General features: G+C 47.9%; 1 protein-coding gene and 1 non-coding gene across 11 annotated transcripts; both read left to right on the forward strand.

Moving 5' to 3' along the window:
• The first annotated feature begins 2,999 nt into the window (after window positions 1-2,999).
• On the forward strand, window positions 3,000-25,375 carry CHD4 (chromodomain helicase DNA binding protein 4). 10 transcript variants are annotated; one of them, XM_065676281.1, is made up of 40 exons: window positions 3,000-3,101; window positions 4,032-4,194; window positions 6,138-6,265; window positions 6,458-6,649; window positions 7,045-7,163; window positions 7,594-7,835; window positions 7,916-8,043; window positions 8,181-8,316; window positions 8,780-8,961; window positions 9,081-9,320; window positions 10,255-10,458; window positions 10,563-10,768; window positions 10,987-11,118; window positions 11,434-11,530; window positions 11,901-12,092; window positions 12,181-12,381; window positions 13,356-13,493; window positions 16,345-16,466; window positions 16,592-16,765; window positions 17,076-17,217; window positions 17,687-17,818; window positions 17,929-18,046; window positions 18,245-18,369; window positions 18,662-18,899; window positions 19,071-19,243; window positions 19,404-19,584; window positions 19,662-19,772; window positions 19,942-20,030; window positions 20,113-20,246; window positions 20,771-20,915; window positions 21,095-21,260; window positions 21,639-21,748; window positions 21,987-22,122; window positions 22,370-22,447; window positions 22,566-22,703; window positions 22,800-22,908; window positions 23,234-23,366; window positions 24,303-24,498; window positions 24,606-24,781; window positions 24,872-25,375. In XM_065676281.1, exons 2-40 carry the CDS (start codon window positions 4,098-4,100, stop codon window positions 24,887-24,889), a joined length of 5,778 nt encoding a protein of 1,925 aa, XP_065532353.1. In that variant the 5' UTR covers window positions 3,000-3,101; window positions 4,032-4,097; the 3' UTR covers window positions 24,890-25,375. The 10 variants fall into 10 exon arrangements, with proteins under 10 accessions (XP_065532353.1, XP_065532348.1, XP_065532352.1 ...); XM_065676276.1 differs by having other exon boundaries at window positions 24,606-24,749; XM_065676280.1 differs by having other exon boundaries at window positions 21,990-22,122; window positions 24,606-24,749.
• LOC136014212 (small Cajal body-specific RNA 11) lies at window positions 21,288-21,426 on the forward strand. Its single transcript, XR_010612555.1, has one exon. It is a non-coding gene; the product is annotated as a small Cajal body-specific RNA 11 (non-coding RNA).
• Window positions 25,376-25,748: the final 373 nt, after the last annotated feature.

The following is a 25,748-nucleotide window of genomic DNA, read 5'->3' on the forward strand; positions in this document are numbered from 1 at the left end:
TTTTGTCTGGATTTCCCTAACAGGGGTGCAGCACTGACATGAAGGGATGTTGCAGGCATTTTTCCCCAACAGAAGCGTGCTGTGGGTTTGTTAGGGGCACTGACACCCATCAGTGGGTAGGGAAAATTATATTACACAGATCTTGCTGTAATTGTTTCCAAGCCAAGTAAGTGCTATAAACTCAGAAGATTCAGTTAAACCAGGTAAGTCATAAAATAGCAGTAAGGTAGGGCAACTTCCAGGTTTAATGCAGCCAAACAACTGGAAATCGGTTTCATGGTGTTACCATCAAAGGAAAACATTTAGAAGTCTCATTTTTTTTTTTAATTCATTTAATCTGCTCGGCCCTCACAAACACAAAAAAATCACCTTAATCACAATCACACATATCCTGCATGGATTTTTCTTTTAGAGTGAAAATTAAGGCATTTGCTGACTGAAAAACTCGTGTTACAAAGAAAAAGGAGGTGGAGGTGAGGTGGGGAACCTTGGGGGCATTCATGATAAAAATGTGCTCAAGGGTCATACAAAGAGGGGTTTGAGGGAAGTGGCGGCTCATTGGGAAGCTTGGCGCTTTTGTGACCGAAGTGCTACCAGTTGCTTAACTGTTAGGAAGGAGATAATAACCCCAGACCATAACTCTGCCAGCAACAGTGTCAGGCTGTAGAGGCAGCCCCAGTAACTAACCCCCTTCAATCATAGAATCATACAACAAACTCAGTTGGAAAAGACCTTTAAGATCATCAAGTCCAACCCACATTGTAGCTCTCGCCATGTGGCCAAACCGCCGAAAGAGAGGTATACACACCGAGTCCAGTGGTTGCTGGCTGGGGCCAGGCTGCTCAGCACCGGGAATTCGGTGTGGCTGTCCATGTGGCTCCTGTTAGGATTACAGCTGTCAGCGCACAAAGGAGGGAATGAAAAGTCCTCCTAGGGTCCACGTGAGTTTGGTGGTGGTGCTATCCACCATGTGCATTTGTAGTGCTGTTATGCTTGATCTACATGGAGGGTGAATAGCTTTTTCTCTGTGGGGTAAACTACAGCAGTCATTCAGGTGAAGGTACACGGACAGCGATGGCACACGTGTGTGTACCATGGTTGGGTGGAGGGTCAGTGGGATTTCTACGTGTGCCAGAAGGTGGGTAACGCAATGGTGTTTTGGGACATAAGTCCGGTCTTCACCAGCGAGCGGGGAAGGACACGCACAGGAGGGGCAGCTGCCTGCGCATTTCATGTTGCAGGACTGGGCCAGAGCGCATGGCTTTGATGGGCACATGGGCGGGATGGAGCTTGACGGTACCCCAATAGAGGCATGCTGGCACAAGGAGGTGGGCCACTGGGGGCTGCACGTGCCGCTAGGGGAGAGCTGGCCAGTAGTCCGAGCCACTCCAGCACTTGGCAGAGGTGAGAGGATGGTGTTACGGAATACTTGCATGCCCGGTGTACATGTGGACGCATTTTTGGTGTGGTTTGGCGGACACAGCGTGGATCATGTTGCAGGATCTGTGAACGACCCTTTGCAGTCTGTAACTGTAAATCCTCTGCTCGTATTCTGCAATGGATGTTTCACTGCATTGGGGCAAAACGTGCATGTGAACCACCAGGCATGGGACAGCGGAGCTGTTTGTGTGAGGAGGAACCTAACGTCAACACCCGGTGCTTTACCGGGAGAAATGGACAGGACTGTGCCTCTCGGTTGAGATTAACAGTGTTATGACAATGCTAAATGGGGGATACGCAACATTATGGGATGTGATTTTAATAGGAAATTAATGATACAGTTGCACATGCATAATTGGGGTATATTTACACCTGTGGACTGCTCGTGTTCGTGTAAAGGGATGAATCTCCTGGCAGAGGGCCTTGGCGGGGAGCAGTGTGCAGTGCTGTGTGAGAGGGAGGGATGCAGTACACAGAGGCACCGTGCATCCCTGAGGCACCGATAGTCCTGTAGGTACCAGCTGCTGGGAGAGGAAAGGCCTGGCGCTGTGTGCAGAGGGGAGACACCAGAAGTCACCCGTGGCGGCTGTGCTGCGGGCGGGGATGCACAGCCTCGGAGCAGCCCTGCAGCCCCGCGGGCAGAGCGTGCGGGATGGGGCATGGCACAGGGAAGGGGAGCGAGCGGAGCGCTCAGCCCCCAGATCGGGTGCCACCGGTGGGGGCCCGGCGGAGGGTGCTGCCCGCTGAGGGCCGCCAGGGCCCTGTGTCAGCGGGCGGGCGGCGCGCAGGGGCCGGGCGATGCCAGAGCGCTCCGGGCTGCGTGGCTGGCCCCGGGCCCCGGGCCCTTGACGGCGGCGCGGCGGGCCGGGCGGGGCGGGATGGGCGGCAGAGGGAGGGGTGGCGGGGGACGGAGCCCCGCGGGGTGCGGGGCCGGCGGCCGCTGGTATTATGGGATGCCTGGCTGGACGGTGGCTCCCGGCGACTATTATGGGATGCCTGCCTGAGCCGGGGGGGGGGGGGTGGGGAGGGGGGGGTGGAGGGGGTGTATGTGTGACTATTATGGGATGTGCGCCCCGGGTGTGACTATTATGGGATGTTCTGGGGGATATACAGTGTGCCCCCCAGTCCTCCTCCTCCCCACCGCCGCAGGGGGGTGTGCCTATTATGGGATGGCAGGCCGGCCGGCACGCGCGCGCGGGCGAGGGGCCGAGCCGCGAGGGGCGCCCTGCCCTGGCGCGGGGTCCCGGGTGCGGGAGGGGGAAGGAGGGCGAGTATTATGGGATGCCGGAGCGAAGGGGTGCGAGCGTGGGGAGTATTATGGGATGTTTCTCAGGGGGGTTGGGGGGCTTATTATGGGATGTTCCCGGCGGGAGGGGTTATTATTATGGGATGCCGGGCCGGGCAGTGAGTGGGAAGTTCTGAAGGGAGGGCGGATATTATGGGATGTCTCGGGGGGGGGAGGGGGGGTGGTTGCCGAGGAGATAGGGGCGTGGCCTGTTGCTGGGGTCCGGGGGCATATTATGGGATGGAGGCGGGAGCGGGGCGTGGCCTGGCCGGGTTTTTTCCCCTTTAAGAGGCGGTGCCGGGGTCGGAGCCATTTTCCCTTCAGCAGCAGCAGCAGCAGCAGTAGGGGTGAGAGCGGAGCCGGGGTCTGGAGCTGGGTGAGGAGCCGGGAAGGGACGAGGGCGGGAAGGGCCTCCTGCGGCCTCTCGGGGTGCTCCTGCGGCCGGCTCCCCTCTTCCCCCCCACCCCACCTCCGCAGGGCGCTCCGTTAGCTCCCGGCCGCAGCTTCCCCCCAGGGCCTCGCCGTGCCCGTGCCCGGGCGGCCGCAGGGCATTTCCCCTCCCCCACCTGGCCCCGCACCGCCGGCCCCCGCCGCCCGCCCGTCCGTCCCGGGGGGGGGGGGAGGTTGGCCGCTCGCCGCACGCTAGCCGGACTGCCCCGACCCCGCCCCGCGCCCCCGCCCGCCGCCCCCGCCCTGCGCCGCGCAGCCCCGCTCCGGGCGGGGGAAGCTGGGGGTGCGGCGGGCAGTGGAGCGGGGCTGCGCCGCGGGCGCCGCCGAGCCAGCCCTGCCTTTTGTGTGGGGCCGCCGGCGGAGCGGGCCGACGCTGACCGGCCTCTGCGGCCGTGTCAGCCCGGGGCCGGCGCGCCGAGTTGGGGCGGGCGAGCTGGGCATTGCCGGCAGTGCCAGTTCCGCCGCACCGGGCCCCGCGTGGGCTGCCCCTTCCTCCCTGAGGCGGCTCGCTGACGGCGTCCCGGTGGCGCAAGGTCTTCTTTGGAAGCCTTCCCTTGCCAAGGTAGCAATAACCGAGGGCAGCTGGCTGCAGGGGATGGGAGAATTTTCCTATAGGACAGCTGTTTTGGCTTCCTCGCCACGGATGAGTTGCTGACTCAGGTTAATATCTAGTGTCTTCAAAGCCTGCTTCATCACAACTCTCAGATGATACTTGCTGCCAGTGTTTCTATTATCTGTAGGCTCCAAATCCAGTGAAGTTGCTGTCTAAGCTTTCTCACGGACCTTGGTAGCGCTAATGCTTGGGAAAACGGAGTTTAGGTTTGCTGTAACTTTCTCTTTTTTCTTTTCAATGAAGTGTACTGGCTTGACTGGCAAGAAGGCGACACCCTGTGTAAGCCCAGGCCTCCCCCAGTTGGAGGACATGGCATCTGGCATTGGATCTCCATCACCGTGCTCGGGGGGCAGTGATGATGATGAGATGGAGATCCTGTTGAACAATGCCATCCCTCAGCATCCAGGTATGGAGAGCACGCAGGGCATGTATGTGAAGTGGGGGTAATGCTGGTCTTAAGGTGGATATATGAAGTACACTATGTGCTGGGGAATGTCTTTATATTTTTTTTTTACTACAAGTTACACACATGGCTTTGATAGCCGAGTCCCAGGGTTACTTCAAAGTGCGAGGCTTGTGGCTTTATGTCAGGTGGAGCCGACTTTGTTCCAAGGTTGTTGGAGCCTGTGCTCTGAGGAGGTGTAAGGGGTGGAGGCAGAGTGGCCAGTTCTGATGGGGTACCAAAATGCCTGCAAGTGTTGTATTTTATGACTGGGGAGGGGAAAAGGGGGGAGTATGTGAAAGGGCAGGGTGCCTGGCTTGCTTTCATCTGGGAACTCAGACCGGCTGACGTCCAGAGCAAACTGCCCTGGGCTGTTGCATGACCCACTTTTCATCACCACACCCAATTATTGAGATTTCTTGTGGTTCTTGCTCGGTGCTGCTTGCTCACCTTTGCATTTCTTGTAGTCTTTGTACCTTGCCTTTTCCCTCATGTTTACATCCTCATCATCAACATGAGGCTTGAGTTGGAAGAGCTCTGGGTACTCTTCTGTTGGGGTTTTTGTTCTTGTTGCTGCTGTGGTTGTTGATGACTTGCTCTGTGGATCTATGTCTGGATTCTCTGCTTCCTTGTGAAAAGTGATAATGTCTGTCCTGATGTGCTGGATTGTAAGACAAGGTTGAGTTTTCCTGCTAACTCGTGCTGTAGTGTCTTTGTCACATGTAGGAGAAATGCTGCACTGGAAGTGGGAAATGGTGTTGTCTGCTTTGGCTTATTTTGTTTGGTGTTTTTTCTTAAAACTTTAACACTAGGGTTTTTTGGCATCTGTAAAACCTTAGGAGGGGACTGTTAGTAAGCCTTGTAAGGAGAGTCTCGGTGAAGAAAAACTGTTAAAATCCCTGCAAACTAGAGAGCTTTAGGTAATACGTTGGAATGGATGGGACAGTAGAGACTCTAAATCAGAACTTGGGGGAGAAGAAGAGGTGGGATTCCTGAAGGACCTGGTGTTGCAGGACTATGGGACTGAAGAAGTCTCCACCGGTTGGCAATATGGCAGCAGCCAGGTGTGGGACTCCAGGTTCTGAGAACTCAACCTGTGCAGCTTCAGCCCTGGCTGTGGTAGCTCATCTGACCTGTGGCTTCCTCCATCCTGCCCAGCTCCTGTGGTCAGGAGGCCATTTTCCCTTGGAGGGAGAAGGAGTGACTCTGGCTGTGTGCGGTGGGCGGGGCAGTGGGGAGGGCGGGTGGCTGCTGCAGGCTGCCACAAAGGGAAGGGCTCTGTGGCTGCCCCTCGTCCCAGGGGCAGGCAGGGAAAGAGGGAGGCTGTGCAGATGGGAGCTGGCATGCGTTCCTCTGGCTGGGCAGTGAGCTTGCTTAGCTGTTGGTGCAGAGGGAAGGGCTTGGGGGAAGGTTGTGTCAAATCCGGATTGGAATAGAGTTGCTGAGTAACAGCTTTCCTATGGAGGAGGAGAAGTAGTGGCTTACTGGTCTCTGTTTTGCATGTTGGCTGTATGATGCTCTGTACTGCTAAATAGTGAGTTTCTTTCCTGGAGACCTGTGTACTGAAATGCAATCCTAGTCAGGTTCTCAGATGTGTTTGCCATTTTGTCTCCTTTAGAATAGATGGCCACATCTATTATTTTTCCTCTTGTTGGATTATGGCAAGATCTGAGTGCAGCTCTGCTCAGAGAAGGAATATTGTGGAAATAGGTGGTGTTGGAGGGAGGGGGGAAACTGTATACAGTGGTAATTTAAGATTTCTTGGCATCTGTTTTGAACAGTAACCAAGTAAGCAGTTGTCTACTTGCTACATACTTACATAGAAGTGTTCTGAGATCTCTGAGAAGTGGCTATGCTGTAGTGCATAGATGGGGTTTGAATGAGACACGTCATCTCTTTCCCTCCAGAGCCTGAAGAAGAGCCAGAAGAAGAGCTTCTGTCAGAGGCTGACACCCCCAAAATCAAGAAGAAGAAGAAGCCCAAGAAACTAAAGGAACCCAAAGTGCCCAAGCTCAACAAGCGTCAGAAGAAGGAGGTAAGCAAAAGAATGCCCAAGGTCACACTCTAAAATGTGGATATATGGGGTGAGTTTGCCTTCTGTTGTTGTTGGCCCATGGCAGCAATCCTTTGTATGAACCCTCTCAAGCTTGGGGAGAGTGTGCTGTTTAGTGCTTATCCAGGGTATTTTCTCACAGCTACCTGATCTTCTCTCTCCCTCCCTCCCCAGCTGGGGGACAGCTCTGGTGAGGGGAATGAGTTTGTGGAGGAGGAAGAGGAGGTTCTGCGCTCTGACAGTGAGGGCAGTGACTACACACCTGGGAAGAAGAAAAAGAAGAAACTAGGGCCCAAGAAGGAAAAGAAAAACAAAGCCAAGCGCAAGGAGGAGGAGGAAGAGGAGGAAGAAGATGATGACTCAAAGGTGAGAAGCTACTCTTGCTGACTGATTGCATGGTCCTTCTTCCCATGTACCTGATTTCGGGGATCATTGTGCTTTCAGTTTAAGATGGTACATGGAGTTGGGGCTGTTAAGTTTCTTCTTCCTCCACTAGACCTGCTTGACTTAACCATTTTCCCACCTTGCATTCTTCCTCTTCTGCCTTAAACATGCCTAGGATGTGTGTTGAATCCAAAGACTTCCTACATCCACTGATGTTCTGTTGAGCATGTATCATATGGTGGTGATAAGTGAACAGGAGTGGAAAAATTCCCTGGTCCTGACCCATTGGGTCTTCTGTGGATGTGTGGAAGTTCAGATCTTTACTTGGAGTGGAACTAGAGCTTTTTCTCATAGTTGCTGTGATTCTCCTCGCATAGGAGCCGAAATCATCTGCTCAGCTCTTGGAAGATTGGGGCATGGAGGATATAGATCACATCTTCACAGAGGAGGACTACCGCACTCTTACCAACTACAAAGCTTTCAGCCAGTTTGTCAGGTAAACTGCAAGCCTTGTATTTGGAAGGACTCAAGCAAAAAAGAGAGATGGGTCAAGGACTAGGTTCCCTTGGCTTAAAACTCAAAACGCATTAGACACACCACTGTCCTACCTAGCAAAATATGAAGCAACAGTGAAATAATTGATCCACATAATTTTTTTGTTTTGGTGTTGGAGATGATGAAAGCTCTCGTTCCCTGTCCCCCTTCTTCCCTAGTATGCCAAATTCTGTTTCACCTTCCAACCCCCTGAGTATTTGCATCCTCCACACAGAGTGAAGGACGGGAGTGAAGAGATTCATTGGCTGTTGAGATCAGAGATTAGAAAGGAATGTGGTTTGAGATAGAGATGCTTATGGGGGTGGCAGGGAGGAATAATGATTTGGATTTCAGGATGGTCTGGTAAATTTTCTTTCTTTAAATGTCCGCAGGCCACTTATTGCAGCCAAGAACCCTAAAATAGCAGTGTCGAAGATGATGATGGTACTGGGAGCCAAATGGAGAGAATTCAGCACAAACAACCCCTTCAAGGGAAGTTCAGGTGCATCTGTGGCAGCTGCTGCAGCTGCAGCTGTTGCAGTAGTGGAGAGTATGGTGACAAATGTAGACACTGTCCTGCCACAACCCCCTGTAGATGTGCCACTCAGGAAAGCCAAGACAAAGGAGGGCAAAGGTGAGATGGAGAATCTGGCAGGATGGTAGGTGAGTGGTGTCAAGGCAGTAATCCTGACTTGTAGGCTCCTCTGTTTCCAGGTCCTAATGCCCGGCGGAAGCCAAAGGCCAGTCCTCGTATTCCTGATATCAAGAAACCTAAAACAAAGAAGGTGGCGCCTTTGAAAATAAAACTGGGAGGATTTGGTTCCAAGCGTAAAAGATCATCAGTAAGTGATGCTCTTTCCTTGACCTCCTGAGGAGGAGGTGATGATGTGCTAGAAATTCTAGGATGCATGTCTCATGTCTCTTTGCTGTCTCCAGTATGCGTGCCTGAGTAGCACAGTGTTTTTCTTGTCCACATCAGAGTGAAGATGATGATCTGGATGTGGAGTCAGACTTTGATGATGCCAGCATAAATAGCTACTCTGTTTCAGATGGATCTACAAGCCGTAGTAGCCGCAGCCGCAAAAAACTCAAAGCTGGGAAAAAGAAGAAGAAAGGTATGGACATTTAGCTCTCAGTTGGAGACAGCAGTGTAGCTAAGTGTGTGGAAAGATTACAGAAATGTCTATGCAGAATTTGGGTATTTAACAGCATACTTGAGGGAGAAGAATTGTTAAGCAAGAACCTGGTACTGTTTTTAATAAGGAAAAGGCTTTCGTTGTTTCAGCACTGTGTCTCTTCCCCTGCCAAAGGTGAGTTTTCCTCACTTCAGTTATACTGTTAATTTCATAAGTGGAAGGCACAAAGGAGCTTACTTTACTCCTGTTCTAGCTCTTGCTCCTTGCCCTGTTTACTTAGGTAAAACAAGAATAGTTCTGGATTCTGGATCTTTATGTTACTACGTTGGGAGAGTATTGTATATAATATATATTTATATTACACTTTTGGGAGAGTATAATCTCTTACCAGTGGAAGCCTGTACCTGTGGGTTGTATTGTAACTCTTCACCATCCTTTGCAGGTGAGGAAGACTCCACGGTGGCTGTGGATGGTTATGAGACTGATCACCAGGACTACTGTGAGGTGTGCCAGCAGGGAGGGGAAATTATACTGTGTGATACCTGCCCTCGTGCCTACCACATGGTTTGCCTGGACCCAGACATGGAAAAAGCCCCAGAGGGCAAATGGAGCTGCCCACACTGTGTGAGTACTGGATTCCCCAAACTGATGATAGAGAGAGGAGTGTACAGTGACTCAGGGCTACCTTCTCCTGTAATAATCACAATTGTGCCATTTGGTTTTCTGATTTCCCTCTCCTATAGGAAAAAGAGGGCATTCAGTGGGAAGCAAAGGAGGATAACTCCGAAGGTGAGGAAATCCTGGAGGATGTCGTGGGGGATGCTGAGGAAGAGGATGACCATCATATGGAGTTCTGTAGGGTCTGCAAGGACGGAGGAGAGCTGCTGTGCTGTGATGCCTGTCCTTCATCCTATCACATACACTGTCTGAATCCCCCATTGCCAGAGATTCCCAATGGAGAGTGGCTGTGTCCTCGCTGCACTGTGAGTTTCTGCTAGTACTGTTCTCCTACTGCAGGCGATGATCAATCTAATCCCTTTGGATCATACTTGTGGGGAAGACTTAATTCTCTGAAGACTCTTACCTCCTCTCACACTTTTGTCATAAAACATCAAGGCCTGGCTTTCTGTGCCTGGGTCACACCTTGTCAGTTGGCTGCTTTTTCCAGCCAGCAGGAAGGACAGGGTTACAGCCATTGAGTCTCATGGGGTTTGCCCTTGTGCAGAGCAGTTGGGCAGTTTTGGGTCTAGGATGACAAGGCTCAGTTTTCTCAGATCCTGTATGTAGAAGCAGGAGAATGAGTGCAAGCAAATTCAGTGATTTTTAAAATGCATTTTAAAGTAATGCAGAGCCAAATGCTTTACTTGGACTGCAAACTTTATAATGCCAAGCGCCGTCTTAGTAGGTGGTTGGCAGAAATGTCACACCTTTCCAGAAAGCTCATGAAGTATAATAAGTGGTGTTAGGTGCTTTCATTAAGTGATTTTAAGATGATGAACACAAAAGCTGCTTCAGGACATATCCATAGGCTGGGACAGTAGTTCTACAGCAAAATACTTTGTGTACAAACTTCCACTGGGACTTGTGGCTGGATATATTACTGGGGCTCATCAAGCATAGCAATTTCTGTATTTCATGTAGAGTTTCTGAATTGCTGTGGCCCTGGGGAGACAACTGCATTGAGATTCTGAATTCAGTTTGGGGTTTGTCAGTCCTAGAAAAAGAAGACAAACTGGGGAAACCTCAGACAAATGCTGGAGATAAAGAGGATGAAACCTTCTAAGTCCAAAAAGCAAATTCCATCTGCATAGTAAAGCTATAGTTAAGGAAAAGAACTGTGACTGTATGCTTCTGTTTCTCAGTGTTTGTATGTTGCAGAGTATGTACACTTTGATGTAACAAGCTCTAACTTTTCAGTGCCCAGCCTTGAAAGGGAAGGTGCAGAAGATCTTGATCTGGAAATGGGGTCAGCCCCCAGTTGGCCCACCACCACCACGTCCACCTGATGCTGACCCTAATGCTCCACCCCCTAAGCCTCTGGAAGGTCGGCCAGAAAGGCAGTTCTTTGTCAAATGGCAGGGCATGTCCTACTGGCACTGCTCTTGGGTCTCTGAGTTGCAGGTGAGTGGAGGACTAACCACACCATGTGGCTGGATAGTTTAGGGGAGATATTTTGGATAGTTGGTGGGGAAAACACCTACTAACTGCTTCTGTCCCTATTCCAGCTGGAGCTGCATTGCCAGGTCATGTTTCGTAACTACCAACGTAAAAATGATATGGATGAGCCTCCCTCAGGGGACTTTGGAGGGGAAGAGGAGAAAAGCCGAAAGAGAAAAAACAAGGACCCCAAATACGCTGAGATGGAGGAGCGCTTCTATCGATACGGGATCAAGCCTGAGTGGATGATGATCCACAGAATCCTTAATCATAGGTAGGGAACATAGCAAAGAGGATTTTCCACGAAGACCTTAAGCAGGGCTAAGGGAGAGTGGATGAGCTAGACTGCACTATGACTGGGGGAAACAGTGGGTATGACAAAGTTCTTTCATTTCTGTTGCTTCACTAAGGGATCCTTTCCTTCTCTCCCATTGGAGTGGATTGGGTGAATACTGTCATTTCACCGTACTTAAGACTGGTTTTTTTCCACAGTGTGGATAAGAAGGGGAATGTCCACTACTTGATCAAATGGAGAGACCTACCCTATGATCAGGCATCTTGGGAAAGCGAAGATGTGGATATCCAAGATTATGACCTCTACAAGCAAGCCTATTGGAATCACAGGTAAGAGAATTATCTAGAGCTTGTGTTCCTTTGCCTTCTTTCAAGAGAAAACTATAGAGTATTTCAGTCCTTAGCACTGGCTGAATTAATATATGGAGATACCCAAGAAGCATTACCTTGTTGGTGACTTCTTATTCCTTCTGGCAAGGGACACAAGGTACTTTGTGTCTCTGCACCAGTTCATGAAGCCTCTAGTGCTTTTCTCTTGAGCCTATTTGAGTTGAGTCATTGCCCTCCTATCCTTTGCAGTAGTTTTCCCTTGATCTGTTACAAAAGCCATTAAACTTCCGTGTTCTTGGGACTGTCTCTGCACAGGGAGCTGATGAGAGGTGAAGAGGGCAGGCCCGGTAAGAAGCTAAAGAAAGTGAAGATGCGTAAACTGGAAAGGCCCCCTGAGACTCCCACAGTAGATGTAAGTTACTGTTTTCTATTGCTTAGGAGCCATCTGATACGTCTGCTTATTTTGGGGAGGGAGCAGGTAAACGAGAAACTGGAGACTAAAGAGCATATGGTTTAGAGTTTCTTCATGGGCTGAAGAACAAATGGGTTCTAGAGCCTTCAGACAAAGGCCCACCTTCTCCTTTGGGTGAGACACTAGCTGGCTCTTGGTGAAAGAGTATAACCAAAAAAAAGGCTTTTGGTGGACATTTAGGAATCTTATCTGGTGAATTTTTTGTCTGTGAGATCTAATCAGCACTAGGGAATATATGACTGGAATAGGGAGTCTTGGTAGCTGTCTAGCTAAGGTAAAAGATACCAACTCTTCTTTCTTTGTACTGTAGCCAACAGTGAAATATGACCGGCAACCAGAGTACCTTGATGTAACAGGGGGGACTCTGCATCCCTACCAACTGGAAGGACTGAACTGGCTGCGCTTCTCTTGGGCCCAGGGCACAGATACAATCTTGGCTGATGAAATGGGTCTGGGAAAGACTGTGCAGACAGCTGTGTTCCTATATTCCTTATACAAAGAGGTGAGAACTGGGAGATTACTGTCCAGGTTGATTCTGCCTGTGTTAGTGGTTGTATGCATCTAATGCTCTTACTGACTCTTATTTGTAGGGCCACTCAAAGGGTCCCTTTTTGGTGAGTGCCCCACTGTCCACAATCATCAACTGGGAACGAGAATTTGAGATGTGGGCCCCAGATATGTATGTAGTGACCTACGTTGGGGATAAAGACAGCCGGGCCATCATCCGGGAGAATGAGTTCACTTTTGAGGATAATGCAATTCGTGGAGGCAAGAAAGCATCCAGAATGAAGGTACAGAACTCTGAGGGAACACAGGCCTGAACTGAAGGAAGAGATGCACTGCCCTGGCTTTTGGCAGTTGAGATTCAGATACTCTGGTGTCCCTGGGAGCTGATTATACTTGTAGTTTCCAAGGGGAAATAACTGCGAATCGATGACTGGTGGGCGTTTAGACTCTTGCTGTAGACTATTTAACACTCCTACTAGTATGAACTAATTCGGTGCTCGAAAAAGAGGGTTGACTAAGGTAATACTGACCATAGGCAAGTCCCTCTTTCTTCTACTTAATCTGTGAAGTTGTGCAGCACTTCTACGGATCAGAGGCAACGTCAGAATTGCCATTCTGTGGAAAAGATAAATATACAAGAAGTATGAACTTTCTAATCTGAGGAACTTGCTGACAGTGAGGCCATACCTAGACATCTGGGAAATGGCATTCTGTGCCCAAACAGGAAGGAAGAGCCTGATCTAGACTGCTAGGGTTTGTAGAATTTTAGTCTTGCTAGTAAAAGCAAGATGGGAGCTAAAGCTTTTCCAGTGGCAGAGATAGGTAAGGACTCCTTTCCTTACCTTGAAATTGAACTGCATTAAGTATCAATAATAACTTAAAGTTTTGTGATGAACTACTAATCTTATTAAGTCTTAGCTTTTTGATGAGCCAGTCTTATCCAAATCTCATTTCCCTACTGTGTTTCTCTTCACCGCTTATTTCTTAAACTTCTCTGTTACTATATTTGGCAGCTGCCCAGGAGTAGCAGGTACTGAGGCGGTTGAGGAGACTCTTGTGTGTTGAGGGTAATGAGGGATTAAAAGGCTAGGATGGTTTAGGTAGCATTTTGAATCTTGTGACAGGAAACTGGGTGTGAAAAGTGATGTACTGTTTGACTAGGACTTGCCAGAATAATTTGATGGAGAAATACTGCATCTACTTGGTTCTGGGTCTTTCCCCTATCCCCTTACCATGTTCCTTTCTGTTTTCTTTGCAGAAGGAGGCTGCTGTGAAGTTTCATGTGCTTCTCACCTCCTATGAACTGATCACAATTGATATGGCCATACTAGGCTCTATCGACTGGGCCTGTCTCATTGTGGATGAAGCTCACAGACTGAAGAACAATCAGTCTAAGGTACCAGAGAAGCATAGGTGGCTTATAGGCATGGCATATGTTGATGGGGAGAATGGTCAGGGAGCATTCAGAAGATTAGGTAGCTGCTTCTAAGCATGTAAATTTATCTGCCAGCTCTTACTCTAGTAGTAAATTTGATGTGTTTATTTAAAAAACAAACCAAACACAGCCTTAATTTGGAGATTTAACGATCAGTGGCAACAATTTCACTTTAATACATATCACTGGTTAAAACAGCTTTCTCTAGGTAAATAGGCAATTGGTGTATGCTGGAAAAGAGGAAAAACCTGAATGTTGTTGGTACTCTGAAATACAAACTGGCTTCCTTGAAAGCAGATCATGTATCTGCACCACCTCTATTCTGGAAAGGTTTACCATACTGAGCATAAAACACGTTGCATGAGTACAGTTATTCTGCTTCCAGTTATCCTCCCTGTATTCATGTAGATTTGTAGCAGAACTAACTGGATGCTATAGAAATGGGAGAGGTGGGTAAGGGTGTTCAAAAATCATAGAAGCATAGAATAGTTTGGGTTGAAAAGATACTCAAAAGGTCATCCAGTTCTAACACCCTGCCATGGGCAGGGACACCTTCCACTAGATGTGGTTGCTCCAAGCCCCATCCAACCTGGCCTTGAACACTGCCAAGAATGGAGCATTCACACCTTCTCTGGGCAACCTGTGCCAGTGCCTCACCAACCTTACAGTGAAGAATTTCTTCCTAATCTCCAACCTGAATCTACCCTCTTTCAGTTTAAAGCCATTGCCCCTTTTGCTACCCTTACATGCCCTTGTAGAAAGCCCCTCTCCAGGTTTCTTGTAGCCCTTTAGGCACTGGAGCTGCTCTAAGGTTTCCCCAAAGCTTTCTCTTCTCCAGGCTGAGCAACCCCAACTCTCAGTCTGTCTTTATAAGAGAGATGCTTCAGCTCTTTGATCATCTTCATGGTTGTTTTCTTCTGGACTCACTCTTAACAGTTATTCAACCTCCTTATGTTGGGGGTCTCATAGCTGGACACAGTACTCCAGATGGGGTTTCACAAGAGCAGAGAGGGGAGGAGAATCGCCTCTCAACTTGCTGGTCACACTCCTTTTCATGCAGCCCAGGATGCAGCTGGCTTCCTGGGCTGCAAGTGCACACTGAAGCCAGCTCATGTTGAGCTTCTCATCAGCCAGCACCCCAAAGTCTTTCTCCTCAGGGCTGCTCTCAATGTATTTGTGCTTGGATTGCCCTGACCAAGGTGCAGAACCTTGTGCTTGGCCTTGTTGAACTTCATGGGGTTCACATGGGTCCACTTTCCAAGCCTGTCAAGAAAATGCTTGGGTAGATGCTGAAAGCTATATAGGTGTTTTTGTATGAGGCTGCACTTTAACTGAGCTTGTTTGAATTCAGTAGATCTGACTGTTCTTTCTTAATCCAGCCCCTCCCTAAGCCCTTATGCCTTAATTCTCTATTATTGATTTGTCTGTCTTCGGCTGTCTTCTAGTATGCCAAAAAACAATTGTTGGAAATCTGGTTTTATATGTTCTTGGTGACTGTGTAAGACAAAATTGCCTCTTGATTTCTTTTTGTTTAAATGGCTTTAGCTTTCTGGATCTTGGCATGAGGCACCGTTCAGAAACATCACAGCTGTGCTTGCAGTCCAGTTTCCAGATCTCTTATTTTTTTTATTGTGGGCATTAGACTGGATGCCATTCTATGCTTAGCATTGAAATTATTGGAAGTAGTAATGAATGCTTACTATTAATATTCATTAATAGAGAAAGGATGTAAAGGCTCAAGGTTACATTATGACTAATAGTTACAATTGGTTGTTTACCAAGACTATTAAATCTATGTCTTCCTAGAGCAACTTCCTGTCGTGGTAGGTGTTTGGCTGCAAGACAAGTCAGATGCTTCTTGACAGAGTGCAGTTATCTGCTAAAGTTTTGCTAATATAATCAGTAACTTCCATATTTGATTCCAAAATAGGGTTTTGGGTTGTTGTTTCTTTTTCTGCTGTTACTATGTAGAAAACTATGCCCATGGAAGGCATGAGAAGGATGCTTCTGGTGTGATAACCAAAACTGAAGTGGTGATGGGTTTTTCTCTTTGAGGGTTTTTTTTTGTTGTTGTTTGCCATCTAGTACAAGCTACTTTCAAAAAGTTTGACTTTGTATTTGCTAAGCGTAAAGGAAGCAAAGAAATGGCCATGCTCATAAATAAATGATGGCTTTATTGTCAATTTGTGCTGGTGAGCATGGTACACTTGTGCATTTCAGTTCAGTACTTCATCTGCTCGCTATCTCTGTCTGGAATTCTTTCATTGTGCAAACCAGCACAAATTACCTTAAAGACACATTGGAAAACCCTTAGGTCTTTCTCTCCTCTGCTTGTTCAGAGCTCTGGAACATTGCCCAGATTGATATGAATAGGAAGAATGACTTAGCTGTTTCTAGAATTCTCAAGGCAGAGTAGTTGTAAGGATGTGGAACACTAATTTAGTAAGAAAAAGTAGATAGCATAGCAGTCTGGAAATGATTGGTGGTCTCAAAGCTTGTAACTTGAAAGAGTAAGAAGAGCCTACTAGCACCTGATGGTTTGTAGGGTTTGCTGCAGTCATGTTTTAGCTATGCAGAGCAATGATCCAAATGAGATCAGTCTAGTGACCCTGGCTGGAATGTGAGCTACTTGGAGCTCTTGTCTAAACAGCTGATGTGATCTAAACTGTACCCCACCTTGGTTGTCAGCATTAGATTTTTTTTTTTTTTACTTTTTTTGTAGCCCTATGACTTAATGAGCCTCTGATATGCTTGTGTGTGGTTTTTTTTCCCTCCCATCACCACTATTTCTTCCCTGCTCTCTACTTCACAGTTCTTCCGTGTGCTGAATGGTTACTCCCTCCAGCACAAGCTGCTGCTTACAGGAACTCCCTTGCAGAACAACCTGGAAGAACTGTTCCACCTGCTGAACTTCCTCACACCAGAGAGATTCCAGTATGTCTTGCAGTGCAAGTCAGCCTGCCTGTTTTGTCACTCCTGTTCTGTTCCTTGTGGGTTTCTTCCCCTTACCCCCCTTCTTTTTCCTTTGTGGCTTTTGCTGAGTGTCTGTTTCTCTGCAGTAACTTGGAGGGCTTCCTAGAAGAGTTTGCAGATATTGCCAAGGAAGATCAGATCAAGAAGCTGCATGACATGCTGGGCCCACACATGCTGAGGCGTCTCAAAGCTGATGTTTTCAAGAATATGCCATCTAAGACTGAACTCATTGTCAGAGTGGAATTGAGCCCCATGCAGAAGTGAGTATGGGGATGAAGAGAGTACCTGCTGTTGTTACTCTGCTCTTCTGTTTCAAAGAGGATGTTGAAATAGCCTCATCCTCACTATAGGGCTTTCTGCACAGTGGATAGGAGGAAGATTTCCTGCTGCCACTATAGCAGAGGGTGTACTAATCCTGTGCTTTGATGTAAGGAATAAAGAGACAGTGAATGCTAGTGGCAGAGCCTAGGTAGCTGGCAGGTAATGCCAGGAGCTGTGCCGAGCTTGGCAAGAGAATGTGTTAGTCATTCTCATGAGGGGTGTCTGAGCTGTATTTTCTTTTCTTTTCAGGAAGTATTATAAATACATTTTGACAAGAAACTTTGAGGCACTGAATGCACGTGGTGGTGGTAACCAAGTCTCCTTGCTCAATGTTGTTATGGATCTGAAGAAGTGCTGCAACCACCCCTACCTCTTTCCTGTGGCTGCTATGGTACGTCAAGTTACTCTATATAAGTAAATTCCCTGCTGGCTGTTATCAGGGAGCCAGTTAGCTCCCTAGTGAAGCATAAAGGGGTTCCCCTTCCCCTTTTTCTTCTATTTTTTAATTTCCCATCCTGTCTTTATGTAGATGCAGCATACAAGAAAACTTTTCTTTTTTTCAGTATCTTTGTATGACAAGTAGAAGCTATCTTGTGACTCACACAAGATGATGAAGACAGTCAAAGTAGGGACTAAGTCAATAAGAAAGACAAGGGCACCTAGGAGTCAATTTGAAAGAAGAGGCAAAGGGTAGCACTAATGTTTCATATAAGTAGTGCTGTACATTGTGGTTGTGCCAAGCTAAGTAATGATGTGAGTCAGCATCTGATGGACACTTCTAGGGACTAAGAGCAAGCTATATCCCTTCAAGCAGTTCTCTTCTCCCACCCTATACTACTTTTCTTCTGTCTTTTTCTCAGGAAGCTCCAAAAATGCCAAATGGCATGTATGATGGTAGTGCTCTTATTCGAGCTTCTGGAAAGCTGTTGCTGCTCCAGAAGATGTTAAAGAACCTTAAAGAAGGAGGTCACAGAGTGCTCATATTCTCTCAGGTATGTGGAGAAAACCTCAAAGGCTGGGAGTGATTTTTCTGAGAAAGGATCCTGTTGATCTGGTATCCTGTTGTTCTTCACTCTTTTGTGATGATGTTTTTGATATGCAGATGACTAAAATGTTGGACCTTCTGGAAGACTTCTTGGAACATGAAGGGTACAAATATGAGCGGATTGATGGAGGAATCACAGGGAACATGCGTCAGGAGGCTATTGATCGCTTCAATGGTATGGAGTCTCCTCCCTTCTTTGCAGAATAAAAACTGTTGCCTTGTATGCACTTGGCAGTCAGCAGAGGATTGTTGTGGCCCAACTCTTCCATTGCTCTCTTGGAATCTTAAATTAGAAGTGATTCCCCCTCAGGTGATGTAAGATACAAATAAGGCACTTGCCCTTGACTGCTTTTGTTCTTCTCTTTCATTTAAGCTCCTGGCGCTCAGCAATTCTGCTTTCTGCTTTCAACTCGAGCTGGGGGTCTTGGTATTAACTTGGCCACAGCAGATACTGTGATTATTTATGATTCAGACTGGAACCCACACAATGATATTCAGGTGAGTCTGAATGAGACCATTCACTATGGAGTAATCCTCACGATGAGAGGAAACAAAATCATCAGGAGGCCTGAAGGAGTGCAGGACTTCCCCTCTAGAAATATGCATAATTAGAGCAGTGAGGATGGGTAGAGATGGGAAGTGAAATAGTGGAGGGTTCTTCCAGGGGTCAGCCTTCACTAATGTTAAGAGCAAGCATGAAGGCAACTGGGAAAATCGTTGGAGGTAGGTGGGGTGTATCAGACTACTACTTGTGTAGCTCTAGACTGTTCTGAGCACATCTCTTTTCTAGGCTTTCAGTCGTGCACACAGAATTGGACAGAACAAGAAAGTGATGATATACCGCTTTGTGACAAGGGCCTCAGTGGAGGAGCGTATCACTCAGGTGGCCAAGAAGAAAATGATGCTGACTCATCTGGTAGTGAGACCAGGGTTGGGCTCCAAGACAGGCTCCATGTCCAAACAGGAACTTGATGACATTCTCAAATTTGGCACTGAAGAGCTCTTCAAGGATGAGGCTACTGAGGGGGGTGAGTGCCTGGGAGTAGAACTGAAAGAGGTGGGGAGGTCTGGCTCCTTATTTAGCAAGTGACTGTAGGCACAGTGCTGATTATAACTCCACAGAGAGGTCTAGGGTGGCATTCCCTTTCCTTGGATCCTTGGAGATCCACACAGCAACTGTGCCTATGCTCTTCCCTCAGGGGACAACAAAGAAGGTGAGGACAGCAGTGTCATCCACTATGATGACAAAGCAATTGAGCGTCTGTTGGATCGGAACCAGGATGAAACAGAAGATACTGAACTTCAGGGCATGAATGAGTATCTCAGCTCCTTCAAGGTGGCCCAGTATGTGGTTCGTGAAGAGGAGATGGGGGTGAGTATGAGGTGGATGTCAGCTAGTATTTTCTGCTGAATGATGTAGGATCAGTTAAGCAGATTGAGCTCTGATGCTTTTAAGGGCAAGCATGCATACATCTGCTTGGACAGGCTGTGGTTTAGAACATGGGGCTCTAAATTAGTTACCTCTCTGGCAGGAGGAAGAGGAGGTTGAACGGGAGATCATTAAGCAGGAGGAGTCAGTGGATCCAGATTACTGGGAGAAACTGCTTCGTCACCATTACGAACAGCAGCAGGAGGATCTTGCCAGGAATCTGGGCAAGGGGAAACGTATTCGCAAGCAAGTTAACTATAATGATGGCTCACAGGAGGACAGAGGTACAAATCCATGGGAACCTGAGGGAGAAATGGGTATAAAATATGTGCTGCTGGGAAGTAATGGAGTAGCGTCTCAGGCTCACGTGCTGTTTTTCTTTCAGACTGGCAGGATGACCAGTCAGATAATCAGTCAGACTATTCAGTTGCTTCTGAAGAAGGAGATGAGGACTTTGATGAGAGGTCTGAAGGTAAGTTCTGGTGAAGCCAGGGTTCCTTGGTTGCTTTCTCTGAGTATGGGAACAGCTGGGACTTGATTGGGTGATTTGTACACTTTGCAGTGTGGCTCTGCAAGGGAAATATTCACACAACAACATGCTGTGCATTGTCTCTCCTCCTTAGCTGCATTTCTCTCTCCAGCAGCTCGTCGGCCTAGCCGCAAAGGCCTGAGAAATGATAAGGATAAGCCTCTGCCTCCCTTACTTGCCCGTGTGGGAGGGAACATTGAGGTAAGTAGTACCAGGGTAGGCATTTGCATCCTATCTGCTTCTCTATGGCTCTTGCCATATCTGTATGTTTTCTCCTTTCTAGGTCTTGGGTTTCAATGCCCGCCAGCGGAAAGCCTTCCTCAATGCTATAATGCGTTACGGAATGCCACCTCAGGATGCCTTCACCACTCAGTGGCTTGTTCGGGACCTCCGTGGCAAGTCAGAGAAAGAGTTCAAGTGAGTCTGTGTTAAGCAGGGTTGGAAGACTGGCAGCATCTAGTCCCTTTAGGGAAGAATGCGAATTGTGCCTTTCCTGGCCTTTCCTTAGAGACCACATTTCCCTAATGTGTTAGTTGATTCTTTGCAAGGGAATGAAATATAAACTAGGAGATATTAGGGATTATTCCTTGTCCTTGGACTTGACTCATCAGTCACCAAAAGCAAGTGCTTTTAGGGGAGTAGTGTGGAGTAGTATGGCAAGTATGCAGTAACTACTCTCCCAGAGTCTTTTTTTTTTTTTTCCTTTTTTTGGCTTACGGTTGTTTCTGACTCAAGATCCTGAGCTGTCTGTGTGTACCCTTTACGTATGTAGCAATTCTGTCCAAAAATTCTCCCCTAGAGCCTAGAAACCCAGAACTGGTATTACTATGAGGTAGGATTTCTCAGGTGATTTCCCTTTTATGTATTGAAAGGGGTCTGATAATGCATGTCTCTGGCTAACCTGGTTTGTAGTCTAATTGTTTGTCTCTGTACTGCTCCAGGGCCTATGTCTCGCTGTTCATGCGCCATTTATGTGAACCCGGTGCTGATGGTGCAGAGACCTTTGCAGATGGGGTCCCACGGGAAGGTCTTTCTCGACAGCATGTCCTTACGCGCATTGGGGTCATGTCACTTATACGCAAAAAGGTAGGTGCCGAGCAGAGCAATGAAGTGTTGGCCCTCCATACAACTTGTAGTCACTGGGGTCCTGTGTTAGTGAGTTACTTCTCCTTTCTGTTGTGTGCCAAGTGGCCTGCCTTTTCTGGTTTGAGGACGAGCTTTGTGTGACTCTTCCAGTAATAAGTCTTTCTCACCCTCTCATGCAGGTGCAGGAATTTGAGCATGTGAATGGCCGTTGGAGTATGCCAGAACTGGCAGAGATAGAGGAGAACAAGAAACTTTCACAGCCAAGCTCACCCTCCCCCAAAACTCCGACTCCTTCAACACCAGGGGATACTCAGCCAAATACACCTGCCCCCATCCCTCCACCTGGTGAGAGCTCCCCTCTTGCACATTCCTGTGTCCTGACCTCATCCTGACTGTTCCCCTCACCGGAGCTGTGGTGGTGGGGTCTGGGGGTGGACACAGATCAACTTACTCTCGTGTTAGGAGGACTGCCAAAGATATGTGCAAGCCCTTAAAGGCAAGAGAGGACACTGGCTTTCCTTGGATGAGCTGTCATCAGTGAGAAGAGGGAGTGGGCAGGAAAGGGGGTGGCAGGGGGGATATAGTCTTGAGTGATATTAGTCCCATTTTGATGGGCCTAATCTCTGAAAGCAAAGGAGGTATCTGCTTGGTAGCAGTGAGGGAAAGAACTTACTGATGCTTTTCTTTTATCTGCTCTGTTGCTCTTGGATGGTAAATACACAGAAGAAGGAATAAAAGTAGAAGAAGGAGCCAGTGCTAAGGAGCAAGGGGAATCATCTGAACCAGAGAAAGAGCTCAGTGCTTCTGCTACTGAAACAGAGGTCCCTATGGAGGTAAGTGTTGTGTTGCTGCTCTGCCTCATGCAATTGCAAATGTCTCCACTTCTGCCACCTCTTGTGTGGTGGTTCTGCTGCTGAGGCAGAGGTGAGTTCTTGGAATGATGTTTAAAGATAATTCTTAGGTCTTTAGAGATGGCCTGACACCTTTGTGCATCTTTGTTTTCCAAACTGCTGTTACTGTCTTCTGTTTCAGTGTACTGCTTTACCTTGCTTCTCATTGATTTGTCCTCAGCAGTGTGCCCAGCCTGTGGAGACACCACCACAGGAAGCAAAATCCCCAGTGAACCCCACAGAAGCAGATGAAAAAAAAGTAGAGGAACCAGAGGTGAAGGAAAGATCAGATGAGCCAATGGAAGTAGAAAGCAAAGGTATTTCTAGGGAGGTTATTTAATACCTTGAACATCAATAAACTCCTCTCCCCCTGAAATACTATTTCCCTAAATCTGCATCTTCTTTGCTTCAGCACTTCATCTTAAACAGGTGTAAATGTAGATAATCATTGGGGTGGTTCAGGACTTTGATCAGGGAGTAGGGAACAGTGTTAGTTTTCACAGGCTGAAGAACAAAACCTTGAACTTCATGTTCCCCTACATCTTTTGCTCTCCTCTCCTCCAGCTGATGTGGAGAAAGTGGAAGACAGAGCACCTATTGAGAACCCTTCTGACCCTCCTATAATTACTCTGGATGAGAAAGGTGAGTCATGATCATAATTCCATTCTCTTCCTTTACTCCTGTCCTGCAAGGATTCTTTGTGGGACCGACTTGCTGTGGTATCTGCCATGTTCTCTCTAATAATTTCCTGTGTGTACAGATGAGAAAAAGGATGATGATAAGAGAGATGTGGTGATGCTGCAGAATGGAGAGATGCCGAAAGAGTCAGTAGATGAAAGGCACAAGAAGGCGGTGAAGCAGCGCTTCATGTTCAACATAGCAGATGGTGGCTTCACTGGTATGAGGAATCCTTATATGCTTGAGCTTCTTTGTATGTCCCTGGTAGTGTTTGTGGAGTAACTTTCAGCTGTTCTGTTGTCTCTTGCCTTTCCAGAACTACACTCCCTGTGGCAGAATGAAGAGCGGGCTGCAACTGTCACAAAGAAGACCTATGAGATCTGGCATCGGCGTCATGACTACTGGCTCCTTGCTGGGATTATCAAGTATCCTTACCGTGGTGGACCAGTTCTCTCTCCTTGTACATAAATTATCACAGTGAAGGTGACCATCCTGGGTCTGACTGGAGTATATTAACTGAGAGAGTACTTTATCTTTTCACAAGAGTGAAAGTGATTGTGGGAGGAGGAGTTTCCTGTCAGCATAGTTAGCACATAGCAGGACATAGTTCTCATTCCTTTTCCTTTGGCTCCTGTTCCTCCCCTCTCTGCACCCCCTTTCCCCACCCCCTCTTGAGAACTGTATTTGCCTGGGCTGGGTATTCCCTTGTTCTCTCACTGCCTTTGTTTGCCTGAGCTCATCCCATCTCAGTCATGGCTATGCCCGTTGGCAGGATATTCAGAATGATCCTCGTTACGCCATCCTCAATGAACCCTTCAAGGGTGAGATGAACAGGGGTAACTTCCTGGAAATAAAGAATAAATTCTTGGCAAGGAGATTCAAGGTAAGGCTTTTATCTTCAGTGTGATAAGTGCCTTGCAGTCATCCGGACCTCTAAGAACAAGAGCATGCTGTTAGCTGTTTCCACTAAGAAAGCAAAGGCTTTCATCTTAGGGGGGTGTGTGGAACTAGTAGTATCTCTCAGGATGATGCATGGTAAGGAAGCTCCAGGATGGGAGCTTCCTTTACTCTAGAAATGGTATTGGGGAGCTTGGTCCAGTGCACTCTCCAAATGTTTATTGAACAACTGGTATGCAGGGGGTTTAAGGTTCAAGTGGCTGTTTCCATCACAGCTTCTCTTTGGTGTGCTAAATCCCACCCAGTGTGCGTAAGCAGAACTTAGGAACACTGTATGGGTTGGTGAGAGGGTTGCTTTTAGTCTCTGCCTGAAGTTACTTGGGAGTGACCACAGCTTAGTTCTGGGAGTGATAAAGGTCATGTAGTTCCTCACAGTTTTGGGGCAAAACATTAATTCAGTGTAGTCTGGCTGATCAGTCCTGCACTAACAGGGTTCAGATTTGGTTTCTCCAAATGCCCCTGACATGAGTTAACATTTTTAGACTCTTCCTGTAAGTAGCATTGGACTTGGGTTCAAAGAGGAAGATCCCTCATCTTTCTTTCCTAAAGAAAGAATAAAATAGCAAGCAACTCAGTCTTGAAAAAGAATTTGAGGAGAAATGAGACTTAGAGAATTTATAGTAGTCTTTGATTAAACCAGTTGTGGCCTGGTTTTCTTGTGTACCTGGCCTAGCTTAATGGAGCCCTTAATTTTGGGGTCTTCAGGCTTTGGTCATTTTTAACAGAAGCTGGTGAAAGGAGGTTCAGCTGCAGAATCTCATGAGATAGTGGAGAAGTGGACTGGGAGAAGCTGGGGGTGCAAGCAGGCTGCTTTTCAGGCACCTGCTGAAAGATGACTTGGCACTGCTGTCCCATCTTGCAGCTCCTGGAGCAAGCGCTGGTGATCGAGGAACAGTTGCGGCGAGCTGCCTATCTGAACATGTCAGAAGACCCTTCTCATCCATCTATGGCTCTGAACACCCGTTTTGCAGAGGTGGAGTGCCTGGCTGAGAGCCACCAGCACCTGTCCAAGGAGTCAATGGCTGGTAATAAACCAGCCAATGCCGTGCTGCACAAAGGTAATGCAGTGTGTTAAATTGAGGGTGGGACACTGCTTTCTCCTCTGGTCTTTGCCCTGTGGAGTTGTCCCTTTCCCTTCTAAACAGATAACCCCTTTCTCTTCCAGTTCTGAAGCAGTTGGAGGAGCTTTTGAGTGACATGAAGGCAGATGTGACTCGCTTGCCTGCTACCATTGCCCGTATCCCACCTGTGGCAGTGCGCCTTCAGATGTCTGAGCGCAACATCCTCAGCCGACTGGCCAACCGCAGCAGTGAGCCCCCTCCACCGCCACCTCCCCAACAAGTATGTACCCCCTAGAGCTACCAGGGGCAGGTGAGGGCTCTGGGGGGAAAGCCAGGGTCTCCTGACTGCTCGTCTTCTCTCCCCCTGCAGGTGGCCCAGCAGCAGTGAGTCCCTGGCCCAGTGCTGTTGACCTTTCAGCCAAGCTGAAGTGACGCACCCCACCCCTTCACACTCTACGCCTCTGCCTGACATTCCTGACTGGGTGCTGTTTCCCTCCATGGAAGCTGCTGTGCAGGTCTTGGGGAGGAGAAGGAACTCCTTCCTCTGCAGCCAGCCCGTTGGAGCAGGGAGTGTGCTTGGGAGAGAGGGGGGATATGTATGTTGGACTCTGTACATAGTGACTGGAGGCCACAGCGCCATGTCTGTTACACGGAGAACCTGGCTGCATTGCTCGCTGCCTCCGCCTGGAATTCCAGTTTTTGGTTTTAATTTTATTTTGAGTTTGTTTACTGAGATGAGCGCGCAGGCAAGACCAAGTGAAAGCCAGGACAGAGACAAAGCTACCTCCATCAAGATCCTTTTTAATACAAAAACTGACCGGACTTGTCCACTAATAAGCAGCTTGAAGACAAAAACAAAACAAAAAAAGAAAAAAAAAAAGAAAAACAGAGCAAAACCTTGGTAAAACTGAAAAATAAAGTTTCCTTGTATTTTACATTGTTACATCTATTTAGCAAAAGCGGGGTAGGTAAGTGTAACAAAGGTTAGAGTACTCCATTACCTCTTCTGTGTCTTTTGTAGAATTATAACCTCAGCCACATTGGAAAAGACCTTTAAGATCATCAACTCCAAACCTTACTCCAGGACTAACCCATATCACTAAGGGATTAATCTACACAGTTTGTGAACACTTCCAGGGACAGTGACTCCACCACTGCCCGGGGCAGCCAGTTCCAGTGCTTGATTATCCTTTTGGGGAAGAAATCGTTCCTACTATCCAGGCTAAACTTCCCCTGGTGCAGTTGAA

The sequence above is a fragment of the Lathamus discolor genome, chromosome 4 (assembly GCF_037157495.1).
Source record: "Lathamus discolor isolate bLatDis1 chromosome 4, bLatDis1.hap1, whole genome shotgun sequence".
NCBI classification, from domain to species: domain Eukaryota; kingdom Metazoa; phylum Chordata; class Aves; order Psittaciformes; family Psittacidae; genus Lathamus; species Lathamus discolor.

Excerpts from the sequence above, each read along its gene's own strand:
- CHD4 (XM_065676276.1), top strand. The coding sequence starts at position 4,098 with ATGGCATCTGGCATTGGATCTCCATCACCGTGCTCGGGGGGCAGTGAT. Across the intron at positions 7,164-7,593 it reads GCTTTCAGCCAGTTTGTCAG|GCCACTTATTGCAGCCAAGA; the intron begins GTAAACTGCAAG and ends AAATGTCCGCAG. Across the intron at positions 7,836-7,915 it reads CAAGACAAAGGAGGGCAAAG|GTCCTAATGCCCGGCGGAAG; the intron begins GTGAGATGGAGA and ends CTCTGTTTCCAG.